This window comes from Littorina saxatilis, linkage group LG8, assembly GCF_037325665.1.
Source record: "Littorina saxatilis isolate snail1 linkage group LG8, US_GU_Lsax_2.0, whole genome shotgun sequence".
Classification (NCBI taxonomy): domain Eukaryota; kingdom Metazoa; phylum Mollusca; class Gastropoda; order Littorinimorpha; family Littorinidae; genus Littorina; species Littorina saxatilis.
Genome location: NC_090252.1, coordinates 63723851 through 63747426, shown reverse-complemented (window position 1 = coordinate 63747426; position 23576 = coordinate 63723851). Strand labels below are relative to the sequence as shown.

The 23576-nt window shown below is 41.0% G+C and overlaps 1 protein-coding gene and 1 long non-coding RNA gene across 5 annotated transcripts in view; one reads left to right on the top strand and one right to left on the bottom strand.

The window, feature by feature from the left end:
• LOC138974110 (uncharacterized) overlaps nucleotides 1-23576 on the bottom strand; it is a 340574-nt gene that overhangs the window by 59872 nt on the left and 257126 nt on the right. The window contains exons 4-6 of one of the 2 annotated variants that reach the window (XM_070346804.1): nucleotides 4263-4557; nucleotides 3173-3522; nucleotides 1095-1858 (exon numbers count right to left, since the gene is read on the bottom strand). In XM_070346804.1, the coding sequence (XP_070202905.1) occupies nucleotides 1356-1858; nucleotides 3173-3522; nucleotides 4263-4557 (1148 nt within the window). In that variant the 3' untranslated portion in view covers nucleotides 1095-1355. Of the gene's footprint in view, nucleotides 1-1094; nucleotides 1859-3172; nucleotides 3523-4262; nucleotides 4558-23576 lie in introns of those variants that run through there. The other variant, XM_070346805.1, reaches the window with a different exon arrangement.
• LOC138974092 (uncharacterized) lies at nucleotides 8274-22614 on the top strand. 3 transcript variants are annotated; one of them, XR_011458305.1, is made up of 8 exons: nucleotides 8274-8786; nucleotides 9522-9587; nucleotides 9833-9901; nucleotides 10125-10205; nucleotides 14184-14275; nucleotides 14941-15026; nucleotides 15604-15734; nucleotides 21495-22614. It is a non-coding gene; the product is annotated as an uncharacterized lncRNA (long non-coding RNA). The 3 variants fall into 3 exon arrangements; XR_011458303.1 differs by lacking the exon at nucleotides 9833-9901; XR_011458304.1 differs by having other exon boundaries at nucleotides 9833-10205.

The window sequence follows — 23576 nt, the reverse complement described above, 5'->3', positions numbered from 1 at the left end:
CTGGAAAAGTCAAACATCTGGTAATCACTATTAGATGTTTACCATGCGTGTTCACAACTGGTTGCAAAACGTGTGTTCCAAAGTGGACCACTTCAGTTTACAGTGTTGGACTTGTACAAACTGCCGCCATCAAGCATCATCCCTGAGTGAAACATACCACAAAGGTCGACACAAAACAACAAGAAAGGTTAGTTATTGGAACGTTAGCCTACATTTGTGACAAAACAAGACAAGTGAATGACTTGTTTTATCAACAATTTAACATTCCAATAACTAACATATCTTGTTTTTTGTATCCTCGATTTTGTGTTTTACTTTTAGGGTTATCACAAAGATCAACCTGCCAGCTGTGCGCCTTTCTTTTTTTATTTGTTTGTGTGTGTTTTGTTGAAGATTTTTTGGTTTGATTTGTTTTGACTTTGAGGTTGTCTTTTGTTACATGTTAGATTAAATTGCAGTTATCTCCCGTCTGCTTGGAGGGAAATTCAAGTCAAGATGGTGACTTACTGTATACCGTCTTTTCTTGAACAGTTTTTTTAACTTAATTTTGTAGAATGTTTCTGAGATAGTGCACCGTTATGGGGTGTTTTTGGTCATAAAACACTAAGTGTGTCAGGTTTGAGTTGTCTTCAGCTTACAATAAAAATGTATGCGGCCACACACTCAAATATGCGCGCGCGTGAACACACACACACACAGGCACGCGCGCACGCACACACACACACACACACATAATACCTAAGACAGATAGAAGAGCAAAAACATTTTTATTTAAAAATAATTGTGTGTTATTGTTGGTGCTTTTTGAGGAATGCCATGATTTGCTATCTACTTTTCAAACAAGCAGTAAACATTTGTAAAACACAAGCACGATGACGTCAATTCTTGTTTTGCGTCATTGAACTGACGAAATCTTTGTCTGGCAATCTCCAAGTGATTACACTCTGTGAAAACCAGAAATAACCTGATGTGTTTTGGGCAATACCTTTGTGTTGGTGGCGGTTGTTGTTGTTGTTGTTGTTGTGGCGGTTGTTGTTGTTGCTGTTGTTGTGGTAGTGGTGGTGGTGGTGGTGGAGGCGGTGGTGGTGTTGTTGTGGTGGTGGTGGTGGTGGTGATGGTGGTGGTCGTGGTGGTGGTGGTAGTGGTGGTGGTGGTAGTGGTGGTGGGGGTGGTAGAGGTGGTGGTGACGACAGTGGTGAAGCTCACGGTAGAGGTGGTGACGATGGTGATGATGGCGGCATGTCCCGACAAGATACACTTCCTATCTCTCCTCCTTTTGGCGATGGTGGTGGTGGTCGTCGTCGCTGGTGGTATTGGTGGTCGTTGTGGTGATGGCGGTGGTAGTGGTTGTTGTATTAGGTTGTGGTGTGGGTGGTTGTGGTGGTGGGGGTAGTGGTTGTTGTAAGGGATGGCGGGGTGGTGGTGACAGGAGGCGTGCGGACCGTGATGAGCTGTGTGGTGCAGCGTGATACTGCATCAAGCCTGTCATCACGATCAGTCTCCTCATCAGTCAGCCCTGCATCATCATCATACTGATCTCTGTCCTGTAACACGGCCACCACGCGCCGCTCCAGGCCTAGCACACAGCCATAATCCGCTACTGTCACTGTGTCCGTTGCTGCCACCGCCACGTCCTGCACAGCTCCATCCCACCTCGCCCTGTTGTGTAGGAAGTCTTGATACCCCAACACACTCACCGGTACACCTGCATCCTTCAGTCCCTGCACCACGCCGCTAGCTGGTGACGTCACCCGCCCTGCCTCATCTGTGACGTCACCATGTAGATCGTCGCTTCTGGTCAGGACGAACACGTCGCGGTAGCTCAGCGGCCGGGAGGGACTGTTGGCGGCGCTCCTCCCTGCAGGGAAAAAACGGTTGTAACGGTTACACAGTCTTGTTTAATAAATAGTCATGTATGTAAGCATACATTCGTTACATTTTAAGACACAACCTATCCGTGTATTTGTTTTCTCAAACACACCCCCCTCCCACACACACACTTGATTTATAAAATCACCACAAAGTGTGTACATTTTCAACAAACACAGACATCAAAACTTCGACGTCATGACGTAATTTTGCAGTTTACGTCAATAACAAGAAGGGCAAAGCCCATACGACTCACATGCTTGACCTTGACCTTTACATGACCTTGACCGTCAAATAACTAAACCTAGCAATGACATCATACACTAAGAACTGCTTTACACATTTTTCCTACCAAAATACATGTGACCTTGACCCAAAGTCAAGGTCATCCAAGGTCATGCAACACAAAGCTGTTAATTCAAGACATAGGAAGTACAATGGTGCTTATTGGCTCTTTCTACCATGAGATATGGTCACTTTTAGTGGTTCACTACCTTATTTTGGTCACATTTCATAAGGGTCAAAGTGACCTTGACCTTGATCATATGTGACCAAATGTGTCTCATGATGAAAGCATAACATGTGCCCCACATAATTTTTAAGTTTGAAACAGTTATCTTCCATAGTTCAGGATCAAGGTCACTTCAAAATATGTATACAATCCAACTTTGAAGAGCTCCTGTGACCTTGACCTTGAAGCAAGGTAAACCAAACTGGTATCAAAAGATGGGGCTTACTTTGCGCTATATATCATATATAGGTGAGGTATTCAATCTCAAAAACTTCAGAGAAAATGGGAAAAATGTGAAAAATAGCTGTTTTTTAGACAACATTTATGGCCCCTGCGACCTTGACCTTGAAGCAAGGTCAAGATGCTATGTATGTTTTTTGGGGCCTTGTCATCATACACCATCTTGCCAAATTTAGTACTGATAGACTGAATAGTGTCCAAGAAATATCCAACGTTAAAGTTTTCCGGACGGACGGACGGACGACTCGGGTGAGTACATAGACTCACTTTTGCTTGGCATGTGAGTCAAAAATGACGTCCTTTTTTCTCCCTGCACACTGACCTGACTTTAGATTTGATTGAAAATTTAGTTCTTGAGCAAAGACTTTTCAATATATTCTCGGGGGGGGGGGGGGGGTTGAGGGGGGGGGGGGGGTGGTAAAACACCATTAGGGAACGGGAAGGTTTACCCCTCACTCAAATCAACCCCATCATCATCATCATCATCACCACCACCACAACTCCAACATCATCATCATCATCACCATCATCATCATCAGCTACACAACTTACCCACACCCAGACGGCGCAGCTGAGCAGCGATATCCTGACCACACTGTGCGCAGTTCACCGGCCACCGACCTGTGTGAGCGTTGCCATGGTGACTCAGCCGTATCACGCTCAGCCCGTCCCCAGGGGCAGGCACGCCGCTGTCGCTGTAGTCGTGGACAGGATACCTGTGAATCACGGGTTGTATTTCACGCAGGACGGCGGGCGCCGAGCGGAGGGGGACAGTGAACACCTGTGTCTGCAGTGCTGGGGGTATGTCGGTGTTAATAGTACCGGCACACCACAGGTACAGGTGTGGTACTTGCTGCGCTAGGCGTGTTACAAGGCGTGTGAGACGGGGACCATCCTTAGCACTGTGACACAGAATGGAGACATGGTGTTAGAGATGTGTGTCACACTCACATGAGACATGGTAAGCTGATAATAGTAATGCGTTATCCGCAACTTAAAAAAGATGTCACTTGATATTTTACCAATTTACGCACACTGTGGTTAAAACAACATGCAATTCCACTCGTACACGGTGGTGCGAGTTACATGAATCAGACAGTTAACTCTCTCTCTCTCTCTCTCTCTCTCTCTCTCTCTCTCTGTCTCTCTCTCTCTCTGTCTCTCTCTCTCTCTCTCTCTGTCTCTCTTGTCCCGCATATAATGAGATCAGAGTTGAATTAATAGCCTCAAAGTATTATCGGAACCCATCCATGTTTAGAATGTGCCAATTACTATCCTCAACAAATGGCCAAGTGGTAAGACAATTAGCAACGTATATTTACAAAGCACTACGATTTCGCACTGATTCGCTGGAAAATGCTCAGTTGCAAGATGCAGGTCCATAATGTTGCTTTTTCTGCTTATTTTAAACATTGTTCGCTTGTATAATGTGTCACCAGTCTTGTTATGGGCCGGAGGCCTAACAAATAAAATTTCCGACTCCGACTCCGACTCTCTCTCTCTCTCTCTCTCTCTTTCTCTCACTCTCACTCTCTCTCTCTCTGAAACACACACACACACATACACACACACACACACACACACACACACACACACACACACACACACACACACACATAAACACACACGTATGAACACAAACCTGCTGTCAAAGAACGCCTCATCGAGCAAGACGTGCAGGTGGCCGTTTTTCACACATGCCAAGAGGTCGGTGACTGCCTGCTCGACATCAGCCTCCCTGTCCCAGAAATTGTATCGGTGGTACGACACGCTGCCTGGTGTCAGGGAAGGCGTCGGGCCCGCGCTCAGCGACATCTCCAGCTGTTGTTTGATGGATGTGCTGATGGCCCAGGTGTTGTACAATGTTGACAGCACGTGCACATCGTGCCCCTGTCGCAGCCACCGCAAGCCTTGCAGCACCAGCACCACTGTCTTACCTGTTGGAACACAAACAATGGTTAATATATTGCAGGACAATGTGAAAACAAGGCAGTGTTACATGTAGAGACGACTTGCACATCGTGACCCTGGTGATAGGGAAGATGTAGGCCCGCGATCAGCCACCCCAACCCCTGCAGTACCAGAACTGTCTTATCTGTTCACACATAAAATATAACCTAAACAAAATACATGTATTACAATACAATGTGAAAGGAAGGCTCTGTTACATTGAGTCCATTTCACCAGTTACACGCGAAACACAGCATCAGGAACATAGCAATAAGCATAACGCAATGGATATAACTGCCAAGAAAATTCTTATTTTAGAAAATTAAATTTCATGGAGACTAAATGAACAAACTTTTCTCCGAGTCAGCTGGATGCCTTTCCTTCAGTTGACACATTTTGGATGGAATCAGACAACACACACAGCGTGCACAAAACAAACCGTCCTCCAACAAAACTAGAACCTTCTGGTACGATGAGGATAAAGTAAAACTTGACAAAAAAACAACGTCATACTCATCGCGTCATTCATTCGACTAAGACGTCATTTGAGCAAAGTAGCTGGTATCAGAGCACTGTTATGGGGCTGTCACACTATCACGTATAACAGTAACTTATGCCGACTTGTGAGAATTTTCATCGAAACGCGGGAATACGTTTGACATAAGTTAGGTGTAGGTTTCTTATAAGTAGTAATACGTTAAAAGCAAACTGGTATAAGCTGGCATACGTTCTGGTATGCTGAGACCGAAAAACAAAATTTGAACATGTTCAAAATGTGTGGACGTATGCCGACGTACTCTTCATACGTTAGGCGTACGCTAGACATACGCTACGCATATGTTAAATACGTGACAGGTAGTTTACTCATACAGACATACGTCGAGATACGTTGAGATACGTCGAGATACGCTAGCAGAAAGGTGTACCATACAGCTAACTTATCGATAACCTATTACAGTAGTAACTTACTTGTAACCTATGTCTTACCTATATCTAACGTATTCCAAGCATGTCTGACGATCGTGTAACTTATTGAACGTGTCGCTACCGTACAACTAGCGTATGATTGGCGTTTTGCTGTCCCTGTATATAAATGGCTCTTCCTCTGCGGTTCTTGGTAGCAGTCTGCTTCTTCGGACCCATGTTGGTTGCTCGCACAGTTCGGAATGATGTTCTGTCTGAGATTGACGCAATATTTATTGTGATTGTCACGTGATCGTTCGAAACACGCCGATCCCGCTGCGCATAGATTTCTCATAAGTTACTCATACGTTGGGCATAAGGCGAGGCCGCTAGACATACGCTGGTCATACCCTATGATACGCTATCATAAGTTTTATATAAGTTAGTGATGTGTTTGTAATAAGTTAGACGTAGGCTACGCTATGAATACGTTATGCATAAGTCCAATTTAGAATGTTGATGCTTTTTTTGGGACGTATGCCAACGTATTGACATTATGTTTTGACTTTTCCCACGCTAGACATAAGCCTAAATTTCTCTAAAACTCTAGAGTGTGACAGCCCCAAAGGAAATCAGAAAAAAATTCTGTCAGTATCGTTTGCCGCAACAACAGCGACGACAATAATGATTCTTGTTGTTCACGATGATGATGATGATGATGATGATGATGATGATGATGATGATGATGATGACGACGACGACGATGAAAGGAACATAAATGAAAATTATTAAAATATTGTGTGTGGGTGTTTTAAACAAATATAAAACAGTGGCAGAAGCAGCAGTAGTAGTAATGAAAGGGTGGTGGTGGTGGTGGGTTTGTTTCTTTTCATGACAGCAGTATTAGCACAGCACCCTTCACACACATGTCAGCAGGTGTACGGTGTAACCTCATTCACGTCATGTTCTACTAGTGATGTTCACATGTGCGACTTTCAGCCGAGTTTGAGCCGATTTTTGTCGATGATAAGGCAGGCAAAAGTTGGTGCAGCAAACTAATCGTGAAGTTGACCATGTCAAAAGACAACCCGAATTTTGAACAATTGCCGGAAGGCCTGGTCGGAAAGAAATCTCCCTTTGAAAACTGTGCGACTTTGAGCAAAGAACCTAAATACAGGGCGTTTGCTTTGAACAGCTTTTTCTGGAGGCTTAAATAGTTAGTCGAGTGCGCATAAGAGACTGAACCTTGTCCCCGAGTACGCTAGTACTTGGGCTCAACAGACTTTAATTGTGTGTCTGTGTGTCTGTCTCGACTTAACAGCTTATTGCTGGGAAACTACTGGGCGCAGTTCGTTCAAAAGTTGATACACTAACTTGATAATAGGTCCGATTGATCGTATTAAAACTTCATAATGTTACCTGGGACCTAAATGCGAAATAAACCACAAAAACGACTTGGCGGTGGGAGGAATTCACACGGAGCAACAGCCATCCAGGCAGCCTGATAGAACAGCCAGCCAGCGGGTGGGGATTTGGTCTATTATTACACTACACAGCTAACCCCGAGAGTCACACTGGGCCGGCCTGAGCACACACGCTGCGTGTGCCAGTTCGCGTGCTGCGCGACCTAATTTTATGAACGAGCGAAGTTAGCACATAGGCATTTGAGTTTAGATCAGAAGGGCTCGATGTTTCAAGCCATTACGATCTAAAGTCAAACGCCTGTGGTGCACAGGGGTGAAAGGGAAGCCAGCCGGCTTCTTACCTCTTGGAACGTAAAGAGAGGCTGTGACCTTGACATGCACGAGCACTTTGGAATCAAGCGCTTTGCATTCAATCTGTGTTAGTGCGCGTGTGTGTTTGTGTGTTTAGCTTTCGTTGGTATTTGCTGTTTGGTTCAAAATAAGTTTTTCTTTTTTTCATTGAAAGATTCAGAAACGTTGGTTGATACTTTGTTGAATGCATTCAACCAGAAAAGACACGAAACGCATTGAATCTATTTTCTGCGCGCATGCGTGTGTAGGGTATGTGTAAAAGGGCAATTGTGTTTTTCAGTCCTGTTTTTATGCCTGTTATTTCGTCCCCCAAAACTCAATTCTGTCTTTCTCAAGTTTAATTTCAAAAACCAACATTCACACCACAGGCATTCCAAACATGTATATTGTTAAGTTATGAAGAGGGTCGGCAGTATATTTTTCACTGTGATCAAATAAAAGAGAAAGGCCAGTCACCACGCACATCCTCGGCTCGCATGCAATGTATTTATATAGCAAAGGGAATGCCTGTAATTCACACAGAGCAATCACTTGGTCTTAAACGTGCACAAGACAAAAACTTTCATACTGGGGGAACGAACCAGTCTGAAGAGTACTCGGGTCCAGCGCGAGCGTTTTTTATTATAGTAGAAGGCCAGCACGAAAAACTAGAGCTGCATTTGCTGCGCGCCGATTGGCATTTAACGCGAAACAGACGGCTGAGCTTAGTGTCACAAATCGGCAGCAAGACCAACAACAACAAACAAACAAAATAAGAAACAAACAATCTAGTAAGAGAAGCTGTGAGCTTGTCACCTGTTCCTGGTGCTCCCGTAATGTAGACCAGTGTCGGGTCTCGGTTCATTAGTCCCAGTTGTTGCAGGGTCAGGACCAGAAGTGCCAGCCTCTGCCCCAACTCCGCCACCGCCTGGCCTGCAGTCCGCACCTCCACACGGACACCGTTGTAGCAGGGGACAGACACCGTGGTGGCCGGACCAACAAACCTGTAACAGAAACAATTAAGATAAAGATAAATGATAATTAAAGATACTGGACTTGTCAAATCCAGGTGCACGGAGCCCCTGGGGCTTTTAGTCATACCTCAGGCATCTATTCCTTTGAATAAATACCAAGTTTCATTGACTTCCATCCAAGGAGTCAAGAACTTCAATTTTTTTACGAATTAATTTTTAACTCGGACCCGCCGGTCCTTGGCCTATTTCTTAATTATTTTTAGATCTGCATCATCTTGATGATCACCACATGCACATAGAATGACACGTCACAAGCAAACTAGGTCACACATAATTGATGAGCTTGTAGGAAAAAATGGAGGCTCATTCAGTCGTATCGAACCAGGGTGATAAGAAAAGAACAAAACGCAAGGGTCCCCGGCCGACTGTACCGGATTCAACCAAGAAGAAACGAAAACGCACTCGTGCACGTAACTATGACACGTCGCGCGTGTATATCGGTGAGGAGCTTGCGCGTTGGAACGAAGTGAAGAATTAATCTGGATTCATCACCAATCCGCAGTTTGCTCGTCACCTGCTGAACAAGTGGGTATTTTTTCATGCATTTCATGAGATGTTTAGGATGCTATTTATGTTATGTGATGGAAGTGTATATTGGACTTGTTTGTGAAAAGTAAATTGACCAAAGAATTACTGAATTAGGGTGGGAGGGATTTGTTGTGGAGCAGAAATGTATCACCGTGAGTCAGTAAAAGTGCCCGTTGCCCTGACAAACTGTCGATACTTTGCGTTCGGCGTTTGCTTTGATTACTGGGAACTTGCGTAAGCTGCTGTCTTGTTTAGTGTCGTTTAGTCATCATTGCTTGTGGTGTTGGGATTCCCAATTTATAACCTGTAAAAAGGAAAATGTATGCACGAGATGTTTGACGATTTATTTCGGATAAGCGAACCGTTTCTTTCTGCGGCCATTTGCGTCTGTTATGATACTATTTATAGAACTATGCAAATGAAATATTACAAAACATAGATCTATCGGCGCATTGTGCGATTTCTGCTCTACACTGTGTGTGTGTGTGTGTGTGTGTGTGTGTGTGTGCCCCTGTGTTATATGTGCCCTCGTGTGTGTGTGTGTGCCCCTGTGTTCTATGTGCCCTCGTGTGTGTGTGTGTGTGTGTGTGTGTGTCCCTGTGTGAATGTGTGTGTGTGTGTGTATGTGGCCATGTCTGTGTATCCCTGTGGTTGTGGCTTGTGTTTTTCATGAGTCTTGAACATTATTTATTTATAGGACATTTACTTAATTTTTCTTATTTTGTGAATCAGTATTGAGGCTACAGCAACAATGCCAAGCAGAACACAGGCAGGCGGTACTTCTTTTGATCTCAGCAGGTAGTTGTATGTTTTAAATTATCAATAAAATAAATAGTACAAAAAAAGTCATAATTATATTTATAGAGATATATATATGAAGATGGAAGTGTGTTTGTTATTGGTGTAAAAGCCAAACAGTTAGTTGATACTAAATAATATTATGATTTGTAAACGATAACAATTAAGCTCAGGCTGCTGGGCCATAGAATATCATGCCTCACGCCTAACGTATATCACGTATACATCATGTCTTTTTTTGGTAGGACGTTGTGGCAGTTGTAGATTAACAAGCATTGAAATGATGATGGTGACCAGGATGTTCTGAGAAGAGGGTGAGCTTGCTTGTTACATAATTCATATTTTGTATTTTTTCATGTTTGAAAATATGTGTCACTATCTGTGTCTAGATCATCAGAAAATAATGAAGAAAGCTGCGTGAAATAACAAATATTCTGAGAAATGGTTTCACTTAGACTAGAGTTAAAGTATAGTGGTATTGTAGTTGAATTTGCAGGAGAGAACTGTTGATTAGTTAACATTATATGCTGCTTTCAGCGACAAGAAGTTTCATGGATCAAGAGCTGGTAGGACTGTGAAGCAGAAAGAGCTATCTCAGTCTTTCATTGACCCACTAGAGTGAGTTGTTTTTCTGTGATAAATATTGTGTGGGTGTGTTCAAAACACATGCTGTTTGTTGTATACCTATTAAAACAATATTTATAAAATAAAGTTGATTAATGTGAATACTGCAAATTTCTGTGTATGATAAAATCCTTTTATGGTTGGTCAAGGCTCAGGAGGTGACTCCAATGAGTGTGACATGCAAGAACAAATTTCAATGTTATTACAAGCTGACAATTTCCTGACAATTTACTAGGTATGGTCATGCTAAACTTCTACGAAAAATGTTTTTCACACTTGAGCCATCGTTTAGATGTATTTACAAAAATAATATTAATGTTCAAACATAACATGACGCCATCACAATTTCAGATTCAGGCAATTTAATGATCCAAGAACAAACAAAAAGAAATGTTGGTGGTGTTTCTTTATTGCTAGACCACACATCCATCAATACAAACAAGATAAGCAGGTAAGAATCTCTAATTGGGTCAAATACCTGAGCTTGAAATTGCTTAAACATAACATGACACCAAAACACTAAGTCAAAATGCAGCATGGAGTTCAAAGACAAAATACTATCAATACTAAGTCCAAAACAGAAAACATAGATAATGTTTGTGTGTCTCCAAAATATCATAATGAAAATACTAATTATAGTCATCAAATTAAATCAATAATAGAGCCATCCTTCACTGGATGCTGCGTAATACCCGAAAATGCCAAAAATTAAACCAAGAACACGCCCAAATCAATCATTTTGGCATTAAATAATAATAAAACATTGTTACATACATTATTTCCTTTGCCAACAAAAAAAAAAGTGGATGTGTTACCTTGTCTTTAAATGAGAGGGAAAAAAGAAAAAGTAGCCATGCTTGAACATAACATGACGCCGTGACAAAAGATAAACTTACATCATCTGGAGCTATAGATGCAAATAAAATATCAAATTCAGAAGCCATTGTGTGCATAGCGTTGGTAGCTACATTGCACAGTTAACTGCATAGCCAAGTCACAACCTTAGAAAAAGTTATTCTGAAATTAAAACACTTAAACATAACTTGACGCCATGAAACATAACATGACGCCGTGACACAGTCTTAATCAGGCTAAAGTGGCAAAACCAAACATAATAAAAGAACAGGAGGACAGCTATCTACATGCAGCGATGGTATGTAATTATTAGCCACCAAATAATCTGATGTGTAAACTTAATCTATTATGTTTGCACAGAAAATTTGCTGTTTGAGCATAACATGACGCCATGAAACATAACATGACACCGTGACAAAAGATAAAATTACATCCTCTGGAACTATGGGTGTAAGTAAGCCATCCAATTCAGATACCATTGTGTGCACATAAAAGGCTGCTACAGAGCTAAGTTCACTGAATAGGTGAGGGGCAACCTTAGAAAAAGTTTTTGTACCATGAAAAAATGCCCAAACATAACTTAAGACCATGTTCAAACCAATTAAAAGGAAAAAATGTATAGTCTACATTTACCTGTACAAAATGCTAGATAAAAAGGAAAGCTAGATGAAAATAGACTAAGAAACTATAAAAATTAAACTCAATATTACACTACAACACTGTGACAGTTCAAGCTGACACCGATGTGTTATGTTGTGTTTGGACATGGATCACACTAACTACAACAAAAACGTGGTTTCTATGGGGGGGAAAGTTATTTGAAACAGATAATATCAATATTAAATTCTACATCTGTTTTTCGTTACCAAAAATAAAATAAGTAAAAAACCGAGTGCCCAAACCTAACATTACACCAGCCGTGGCAGCAGAGATCGACTGTGCATAGCGTCAAGTTATGTTTGGACATAAAACTAGCACTCGGCGATCAGACACAATAAGGGTCTACAAGTTCAGACCCAATGATGTTAATTCATAGTATTCAATCTGCCACAAAAATTAGTGTATGTTAGAAGACATTTAGTTGAACGAGTTTAAACATAACGCTGACGACCTCGGACTTGGTGTAAAGTTGCGTTTGATCTCCTGCATCCCATAATATCAACCACGTATCTTGTAAATCGCAGTAAATGACTTTTAGGGGTACTTCACGAAGTGATTTCATGAAGGGATGCATCATTGATGGTTGAAAACGTACTTAGCTCTATCAAACCAAAAACGCAACAGTGACACCACATGATCGGCATGAATGCACATGACAAAGCAAAAATTGACAAATGTAGGAACGTAGGAAAGTGTTGATGAAAGCACAACTATTCAGACAGGATCTCTAGTTTTATCAGAGAAACAGAACTCAGCACTCGAAAGCCTAATGTGGTCATTACTTCATATTCTATCCATAATTTCGCTGGATTTGCACAAACTCAACAAATGACGCCAAAATAAAAACCTTACCTTTCGGCCTATCCTCGGCGCCCATCGCGCGCTTTGTCTTCAAATGGCGCAATATTCTAAATTGGAGTGGTTTTCACTTCCATGCCGGATTAATCTCCAAAAAATGGAGTGAAAAATACACATACATTGTTCCTTTTTTGTGTCCAAACGCAACGGTTTGTTGACACCATATCGCTTTCGCAAAATCAATGTAAATTTCTTGCTGCATCAGAGTTTAAATTGTTCGCTTGCTGATTAATCCAAGAACTAAAACATAAAATCTTTCAGATTAGAGGTTAATCACGTGTGTTGGATGCGGATATTTCTTTCAAGTTAACATCGATCGCTATCACCCAAACATGACACCACGCGTTGTGTTTGAGCACGATTGATGACGCTCTATATAAACAAGAAACGAACAAATATTTGACACGCTTGTAACGTCAATAGGAATTGATAACGTTTTAATAATTCGGAAATCAATAAATTGACTCTTGATTCGATCTTGTTATGGTGAAAAATGCCGTCTGAAGTGACACACAGGTATGTCTGTCACGTTTTTCTTCCACCACGATCGTCGATTTTTCATTAAAAAAAATTGTTTTTTAATGACAGAAAGCAAGTTTAACTCTTTTTATGTCATCACACGAAGCTTTGATTATATAAGAACAAGTGACAACAGTTTGATTTCATTAATTCTTTATCTTCAGCCTTAGAATCGCAGTCAAAAATGCCAGCTGGTGATTTCTGCACTCGAACCACCTCCTGAGCCTTGACCGGTTACAAATGGGTATTGGGATTTGTTTCATTTATGATTGATCAGAACAAATACATTCCTTTTCTATTTTCTTGAACTCTGTGTGTCGATCCTGCTTGGCCAAAACTATCTCATTCTCATTGAGTGAATGATAAATTCTTCAAATAAGTTTTTCTGTTTTCTGTCAGGAACTGGTTAATTCTGTAGATTCCAATAAGCAATAAATTGTGCATTGTGTAATTATTTTTCAGGTCATTATTGGAATGTTCAGAAACTGCTTTGACTATTGTAGGTATAGGGGCTCTTTGTGACACATGTACCCATTCATTAATCTTACTTAATTATCTTAGTTTTCCCTCAATCATTAGCTTTCAGCATTTCATTGTTATGGGTAGCAGCTCAAGACAGCTACACTAATGGTAGTACTAATTGAAAAGTGTAGTGGATCTAAGACTAAGAGTTGATAACATATATGTTTCCCATGGCTTTACACAATTTGTACTACCTAAAGCAAGTGAGTGCATGTTAGTTTTAAAACACATAGATAATACCACATGGTTTGCTGTGCTGTACCAGATTGACAGGAGCTGTTTTTTCACATATTGAACTGCGAGCGAAAGTGAGGTGTACAGGTGCCATGGTCGCATGCTTTGCGGAGACTGCAGGCTTGACCCATCTCAGTCTTTGGGGATGGTTACCCGAGACTATTTAAATGTAGTCTCAGCAATGACTCATGGTTTGTCATGTTGATCTTTTAGTTTGGTAACGACTGACTAAATGTTTTATATTGCTTCACGCACCTTATTTTTTTGTTTTTAGAGCCCTAATAGCTTGTGTAATTTTAACTGATATTGTTTTTCTTTGGTTAGCCTCACAATTGAAGTTACAGTTGAGTCTGGAGAGGATCAGGAGGACTAGATGATCCTGATTATGATCCCAACATCACATTGACAGCGATTCTGTAAGAGATTTGTTATTCTGGTGTTACCTGTGATGGTTGGCCCCTGCGATGAGAGGACACCTCCCTTCAAAGGACACCTAATATTGTCCTTTTTCTATTATCTCTACCAGATTATACCTGTTATGACAGGCCCCCTGCATTGCAGGTACATTTTTGTCCTTTCACCGCAGGTATCACTGTACTTTTTTTTCTACTCCCTTTGGAATATTATGGTGTTAAAATACACAGTCTATAACAGTATTATCACAGAAGGGATGTCGTTTGGGTCGGCACTTCTGCCAATCGCCGATTTATTTTTACTTTATTCGAAACTTTCATGTCCCTATCGGCCAAATGTCCAAAGAGTATTCGCCTAAATCTGCCAAAGTTTGTCCATTTTTTTGTATTGGTCAGGCTTAATGCCCCTCGGACCATGCACCCATACATACATGCGTGTGTACCTGTGTGTGCATGTGTACACTGTACATGTGTGTGTGTGTGTGTGTGTGTGTGCCCTTGGTGTTTGTGGCTCTGTCTGTTAGGCCCTGTGGGTGTTGGTTGTGTTTTCATGAGGTTTTTAAATGATTATTTTATTGGACATAATAATAATATATGCATTGTGTTTTTGAAAGTATTGTACATTTTTTTTTGCTCATTTTATTTATGTTTTACATTTTGTGAATCAGCATTGAGGCTACGTTCATACTGCAACTGTGCCAAGCAGAACACAGGCAGGTGGTGCTTCTTCTCTTGATCTAACTTCTATAAGCAGGTAGTTGTATGTTTATATCCAGCAGTTAATAGTACACACAGAATAAAAATCCCCATGCACAGTCTCACATCCACACACAAAATCAGGAATGCATGCAATTTATTTATTATTTATGAAAAAGCCAAACAAAGTAATAGGTCAGTCAGTTGATAGTTTATATGATCTGTAAACGATGAAAAAAAGACAGTTGCAATCCATCTTATTGTGCAATTGAAGATTGATCGATTCCAAAACAGGTTTATGGGGAAAACGTTGATTGGGAAGTTTCTTTGTTTTCTCGATACAATATGTATGCTGTTTGTTACTTTATGAATATAATCTTGCCTTAAACACAACAATACTTGTTGCCTGTTTACTTGTTTCATAACTATGATAAGTTAGTACAGGTGGAGCAAATTAATGCTGAATTAATTTCATTATCAGACTCGGTGATATTCTCAATGACATTGTACGACTTCTTTCCTAATTTGTATATACATGTACCTTGGATCTATTATGTACATGTACTGTCTGTTAGTGTTATTTTAGGTTCAGTGTACTTAACGATCTAAAAATGATTGACCTGAATAATTTTTAGCCATGGTGGTCAGCCTATATACCTGGGACTTCTGGTATGACAACATCAACACCTGGTGCATTTGCTTATGGACTAAAGGTGCATCCATCTACTCCTGGAGTATGAGACATATCAGCCGCAGAGCCTGAAAGGTACTTGGTTTAAAGATTTTGCCTTTTTAAAGTTCTCAGAATTCACTCGTGTAGAACTTTATCCCATGGTCAAAAGATGTTATGACAAAATTGCTGTCTCAGTGTGACTGAAACTAAAGAATGCACTTGACTTAATTGAATGCAATATGCAATTATGATAAGAATAAAGAAAGAAATATAAAATATAAAATATCTGTTGCAAAAAAAATCACACCTACAGATTTGCCACTTTGTGGACAGGCCTTGCATAAGCTGAAATTGATGTAAACCAAATATGAAGTAATTCGGCGGAAGGCTGTATCAGTAATTAGCATTTTTGTGGGTTGCATTTTGCGGTGTCAACCTGTGCAATACATGCTTTCTTATTTCATATCAGATAAGAACCCCACATTTCTACTTTTCTGTTTTTGAGTATAGTATACACTACTCGTCATAAGAAAAACTACACAGATGCGTTTGAGGTCAGATCTTTCTGATGAGGCTGTTGATTGTAAAACCAAATATATCACTGAAAAGTTCATTAATTCCCATACCTTGTTCACAAAACAGATTGAGTTTACATGAGGTAGTGTCAATACAGTGGAACCTACAACACAGACACATCCCAAAATCGAATTCGCAAAATCAAGGTTCCCGCGATCAAAAAATCTAAAAAAATCAGAACTAAATCGAAACATGTTTAGCATGTCCTTAGACAGTACAATCAAATCTGCATCCAAATCAGTCAGTGTTGTTCACATATCTTGTCTAACAAGGACGCTATGGCATGCTGAGCGGTGTAGGCGTCAATCCTCTCGGCAGGCATAAAAGGCAGTTTTTGAAGCCGTTTTAGCGGGTAATGAGACAAAAAAATGGTACATTTGAGTAACTCGCAAAGCATTGCCTTCAAACTTACGAATACGGGGATTTGTGCAAACACATGTCGTAAACTACACACGAAATACCAAGTCATTAGAGATATTAGTTCTGCTGTTAGGGGCGGGGATATAGCTCAGTTGGTAGCGTGCTGGATTTGTATTCAGTTGGCCGCTGTCAGCGCGAGTTCGATCCCAGGTTCGGCGGAAATTTATTTCACAGAGTCAACTTTGTGTGCAGACTCTCTTCGGTGTCCCTACCACCCCCCGTGTATACTACATTGGGTGTGCACGTTAAAGATCCCACGATTGACAAAAGGGTCTTTCCTGGCAAAATTGCTTAGGCACAGTTAATAATTGTCTACCATACCCGTGTGACTTGGAATAAGGCCGTGAAAGGTAAATATGCGCCGACATGGCTGCAATCTACTGGCCGTATAAAATTTCATCTCACACGGCATCACTGCAGAGCGCCTAGAACTGTACCCACGGAATATGCGCGATATAAGCCTCATTGATTGATTGATTGATGTTATGCGACATACCAGAAAGAATTTTGATAATAAAGAGGTACCCTGTCCGATTGAACAGAAACAAATTAAAATTAGCATGCATTTAGAAAAATGAAACCTTCAATTTACCTTTAAATTGAAAACAGTTTTAACATTGGCTGTTTACAGCGCACTTGTTTAAACGCACACACAAATTCTTGAAAAATGCTTTTTCAAGAGCCATTGATCAGTTAAGTGTGTCGGCAGTGAGCTTTGCTAGGCGTAGGCCAACATTTGCGCTCAGCGCTCGGAATGAGTCAACTTCTTAAAAAGTACTTTCGCGTTGAAATCCTCATACCACCCATGTCTGATAAAATATGTACATGAAATGTGAGTATGTGGCGCATCTGTCATTGTTTTTGAAGATTTCAACAAATCATTTTTGGCTCACATGCGAAGCAAAAGTGAGTCTATGTACTCACCCGAGTCGTCCGTCCGTCCGTCCGTCCGTCCGTCCGTCCGGCCGGCCGGCCGGAAAACTTTAACATTGAATATTTCTTGGACACTATTCAGTCTATCAGTACCAAATTTGGCAAGATGGTGTATGATGACAAGGCCCCCAAAAAAATACATAGCATCTTGACCTTGCTTCAAGGTCAAGGTCGCAGGGGCCATAAATGTTGTCTAAAAAACAGCTATTTTTCCCATTTTTCCCATTTTCTCTGAAGTTTTTGAGATTGAATACCTCACCTATATATGATATATAGGGCAAAGTAAGCCCCATCTTTTGATACCAGTTTGGTTTACCTTGCTTCAAGGTCAAGGTCACAGGAGCTCTTCAAAGTTGGATTGTATACATATTTTGAAGTGACCTTGACCCTGAACTATGGAAGATAACTGTTTCAAACTTAAAAATTATGTGGGGCACATGTTATGCTTTCATCATGAGACACATTTGGTCCCATATGATCAAGGTCAAGGTCACTTTGACCCTTATGAAATGTGACCAAAATAAGGTAGTGAACCACTAAAAGTGACCATATCTCATGGTAGAAAGAGCCAATAAGCACCATTGTACTTCCTATGTCTTGAATTAACAGCTTTGTGTTGCATGACCTTGGATGACCTTGACCTTTGGTCAAGGTCACATGTATTTTGGTAGGAAAAATGTGTAAAGCAGAAGGTCAAGCATGTGAGTCGTATGGGCTTTGCCCTTCTTGTTTTAATGATGAGTCAGCAAAAAACCTACCGTCAATTTAATTTGTTTCTGACATGACAAATAACAGCAGACCTATTAAATGTCTCAAACAACTTGAAACTCAGTATGCACTTTACGACATGTGTTAGCACAAACATCCGAAAGTTTGAAGGCAATGCCAGGGGTGGGATTTCTTCCCTCGGAGACGGATTCCCAGGAAGAATTTGGCAACTTTTTTTTTATACCTTTGTTTGTTAATCCCTGGCAGCTGTTGTTTACACTGGGTTCATGTGAGATGTAGTTGTGCCAGGTCAGCCACCTTTCACCATGTCAGAGTGACTAACAGGGGGCAGCAATGTCATGTCATGTCATCCAGGGGAATGTGGCATCATAGTTGCTATTTGTAAACTCGGCTCACCCACATCTTTATATTCTCCTATTGCAGGGATTCACAAACCTTCAGTGCTGTGGAACAGAAAACTTGCATTCCTGATCTATGAACCAGCGGTATTTAGCTTCTGATGCATTGAGCCCTTTAGAAAGTTAGCAAGTGAAACAGACTTAAAATTAAATAATTTTTTGCAGCTCCAATTTAAAGTTTTTGTTTAACTTTAAGGAGATGCTTCTAAAACTCTTCTTCAAATGTGTACCACTTGTTTTTGTAGACCCCCTAGCAAGAGTGATACAACTAAACACATTCAAGTATAGAGGTTTTTGATTTTATGCATTCATTTACCTCCTCCCCCCCCCCCCCCCCAATAATATTTTTTAAACAAACAAAATTGTGTGCTGTTTTCAGAGTCAGAAGAGGCTCAAATAACACCTATTGCATTGCTAAAATTCATTTTCATCTGGTTAGTTCCAAATACCTTCAAGTTTACAAGAATTTTTAAATGTTGTGCATCTCCAATTTTAAGTTTTTCTTTAACTTTAGGCGAGGAGATGCTTCTAAAACCCTTCTTGAAATGTGTATACAACTTGTTTTTGTAGACCCCCTAGCAAGAGTGGTGCAACCAAACACCAAATTCAAGTATAGAGGTTTTTGATTTTGTGCATTCTTACACATCCCCCCCCCCCCCCCCCATTTTAATTTTTGTGGTAGCTGTTATCAGTTTTAAACCTGGGACTGGGAGAGGCTCTAATAGAATACTAATAGCCCCTCTTGAATTACTAAAATTCATTTTCAGCTGGTCAGTTACAAATATATAATATATTATGCATCTCTAAAAAAAACTTGTTTGTTATAAGATTTAGTCAGGAGAGGCCACCTAAACCCTCCCTATAAAGTATAATGCTAAAATTCATTTTCGGCTGGGGGGCACTGCCACCCTAGACCCCGGCCTTCCAAAATGTTTAGTCCTGGCAATATGTTGGGCTCCCACCCATGCTGAATGGGTTTGTGAGTTACTCAGATGTATCATTTTTTTGGTCTCATTACCCGCTTAAACGGCTCCAAAAACTGCCTTTTATGCCTGCCGAGAGGATAGACACCTACACCGCTTAAGCATGCCATAGCGTCCATGTTAGACAAGATATGTGAACAACACTGACAATGACTGATTTAGATGCAGATTTGATTGTTCTATTTGAAAGGGGGGGGGGGGGGGGTGTGCACTAATTTGAGTTCATTTACTGGATTCATGGCCCATGTTGTGATGGGTTCTGTTGTTGTACTTATGTCCGTCTGGTCTGAAGGCATACTCTCCTAGCCTTCACCAGATCATGTGTTGGACTACACAGTCCGGATGATGTGGGTCGTGTATGACCCATACCTTCCAAATAAGGAGTCAACGTAAAAAGCTTGGGTCGTACATGATCCACGCAATCCGAATGGGGATAAACGTTTTGCCGCCTCTTTGCAGAGTATGCATCGTACACGACCCACGCCATCAAGGATAAGGATAAACAGCGTGAAATTCCTTACGAAGTTCCAAATGGGTCGTCTTCGACGAGTCAGCAAAACCCCACCGTCAATTAAAGCTTTGTGCCAAGGATAGAACTGTTTTCACGAGAAGGAATGTGCCTTTAATCTCTTTTGCAGCACAGAGCTAATATTCCTCAGCACACAGCCTCTTGGTTTTCCAACCTTTTCTTTGTATTTGTGTCCTTTGTTGCCACACACGTTTTGGGTCTTGAACCTTCTCTGAAGATGTGTTGACATCAGCAGCCGATGGCCCAAATTCGGGTGATCCGCCTAGTATAGGGTCGTCATCCAAAACTGGTTCTTGGTTAAGGTTGTTCAGGGCCGTGTTGGGAAGGGCCCAGAGGCTCCGTGCCCCCCCCCCCCCCCCCCCCAACCCCCCCCCCCCCCCCCCCCCCCTTTTTTTGAGTCACTTGAGAAAAAGTGACTCTATGTAATCGGTCAGTGTTAGTCTGTCCGGCCGGCCGTCCGGCCGGCCGTCCGTAGACACCACCTTAACGTTGGACTTTTCTCGGAAACTATCAAAGCGATCGGGCTCATATTTTGTTTAGTCGTGACCTCCAATGACCTCTACACTTTAACGATGGTTTCGTTGACCTTTGACCTTTTTCAAGGTCACAGGTCAGCGTCAAAGGAAAAATTAGACATTTTATATCTTTGACAAACTTTTCTCGGAAACTATCAAAGCGATCGGGCTCATATTTTGTTTAGTCGTGACCTCCAATGACCTCTACACTTTAACGATGGTTTCGTTGACCTTTGACCTTTTTCAAGGTCACAGGTCAGCGTCAAAGGAAAAATTAGACATTTTATATCTTTGACAAAGTTCATCGGATGTGATTGAAACTTTGTAGGATTATTCTTTACATCAAAGTATTTACATCTGTAGCCTTTTACGAACGTTATCAGAAAAACAAGGGAGATAACTAGCCTTTTCTGTTCGGCAACACACAACTTAACGTTGGGCTTTTCTCGGAAACTATAAAAGTGACCGGGCTCAAATTTTATGTGAACGTGACTCATTGTGTTGTGAATAGCAATTTCTTCCTGTCCATCTGATGCCTCATATAATATTCAGAACTGCGAAAGTGACTCGATCGAGCGTTTGCTCTTCTTGTTTTTCATGGTCGTTGTGCAGGTAATCCAGATCAACTTTGAGAACTTATCTTCTTTGTTGTCAAATGTGTCATCCTGAAACATACATAGAGGAACATGTTTAAACGATTTCAAAAACAATGTAAACATGCAAATAAACTTGTCTGTGTGTGTGTGTGTGTGTGTGTGTGTGTTTTGCAGGTGCTTCACACACACAGGCCGAAGTGGAAGTCATTACAGAAGACTTGTGGCTGTTTCCTAACTGCGTGTGTGTCATAGACGAGACGACCCGTGACACTTTGAGCTTCAAGAACAGTTCATCAAATTTGTGTTTGTTTTGTTTTTTTAACATGTTTTTACTTCTTTTACTTTCATATATATAGTATTACAATAACATCAAACACAAAAAACTGTGTTGAATGTATCTTTAAAAAAAATAGAATAAAGAAAAAAAAAAAAAAAGCACAGTAAACAGTCACACAGCCCATTTCAAATTTATATAAAAAGAATACTATACATCTCTTTTCTTATTAATTATGTAATATTATATTTCTAAAGTCTATTTGCTTTTTTATTCCGCTATTTTTCTTGCCATCATTGACGCTCATTATCTTTGTGTGATGTTTGACATGGATGTGAATTTAAGGAACAGTGATACAAACCTTCAACATTCACACCTAATAAATCAAAATACACTGAACATTCCCCCTGCCAGATATCTTCCAGACTTGCACAATGCAACTGTTCATGTGGTTGTTGGTAATGAGTTTTTTCCCCACAACCAAGTGAGTGAGTGTGATTGCATTATGCCTAATGGGTGGCGATGCCCACCTGGTCACAATTGTACAAACGGAACACATGGTTCAAACCACAGCTCCAGAGGGAATGATGATGGACTGAAAAGGTTTTACACATACCTTGTTTACATGGTGTACAGTAAGCTCACTTGATTTTAAATGTCTGGTATATGTATCATACCTCTCCCCCCCCCCCCTCCCCCCCCCCCCCCCCCAACACACACACCCAAGGCCAAAGCATACATCAATCTCCACTCCCACCAATATTGATCTATTTTTATTGTTAGATCTGTAAATTGAACAGGTTTTTGAAGCTACAGCATACAGGCTGGTGTCAAGCTTACCCGATTTGTGGCTGAAGGTTGTTTCTTGATGACACTGACAGGCAGAAGAATTAAATGCTCTTGCAAGTACTTTCACTTTGGAGTGTAGATGTCATCTGTCCCTGTCAAGTCCCTTATTACGAAGGATTGTTGTTTGTCTTGATGGCATTAACTGGAGGAAATAAAAGCAGCAAAGCAAAATTAGTATTTCATTTGTCATCTCTCTCCCTCTTTCTCTGTGCATGCGTATGGCTCTGTGTGTGTGTGTGTGTGTGTGTGTGTGTGTGTGTCTCACAGTATGCATGTGCGGGTCACTGTGTGTGCGTGTGCGGTTTTTTTGGTTGGCAATGAGTGCGTGTGTGTGTTATTGTTTGGTAATTTCAAGGCAAGAGAGCCTTCTTATGCGAATACCCCAGTGACTGAGTCAGCCACTATTTGCTTTGTGTTCGTGACTAAGCTAAATTTGATTTAAACCAAGAGCATAAAGATGACTGAATGCTACATGACTGATCGTTGCTGCTGCGTTTTGTTTTTCTCTATCATTTCAACTACGCAATTTACGGTAGGGTAATCAACACATCACTAGACTCTGAAACTGACAGCATTTTCCCAAACAGATGACACATTGATTACAGTATGATAGAAGTTGTCAGATAATTTTACACTGTAAAACTAAAAGAGGCAATGTGCCAAGAGGTAGATACATGTTTTGAACGTAGAACTAGAGTTCGGCGAAGGCAGATTTGAGACAGGAACAGGAGAGAAATGTAGATCTACATACTTGCCTTCAAGACAAAAGCGTACAGCAAGGAAAGCATAGAGACAGAGACAGACAAACCATCTTTGATACAGACCTTACAATACATGAATGCAAACAAATCTAGATCCAGACGCTTACCTTTCATTTCACCCCACGTCTGCTGCATGGACCGTAGGAACAGGTCCCGATGTTGCTGGTTTGTGTAGTTTTTACTTCCATGGTTCCATAGATTCCAACTCCTCGCCGGCCAAGATTCAGGTTGATGAAATATTTCGGTTCCGAATCGGCAAGTTTTGATGCTGAACTGACCGCCATTTGATGATTTGTAAAGTGGGTGTCGACTGAAGTGCGCTCAGGGGCTGGAACTGGAAGTTCCTTGCGATCCGTTCGGAATAGATCCTGC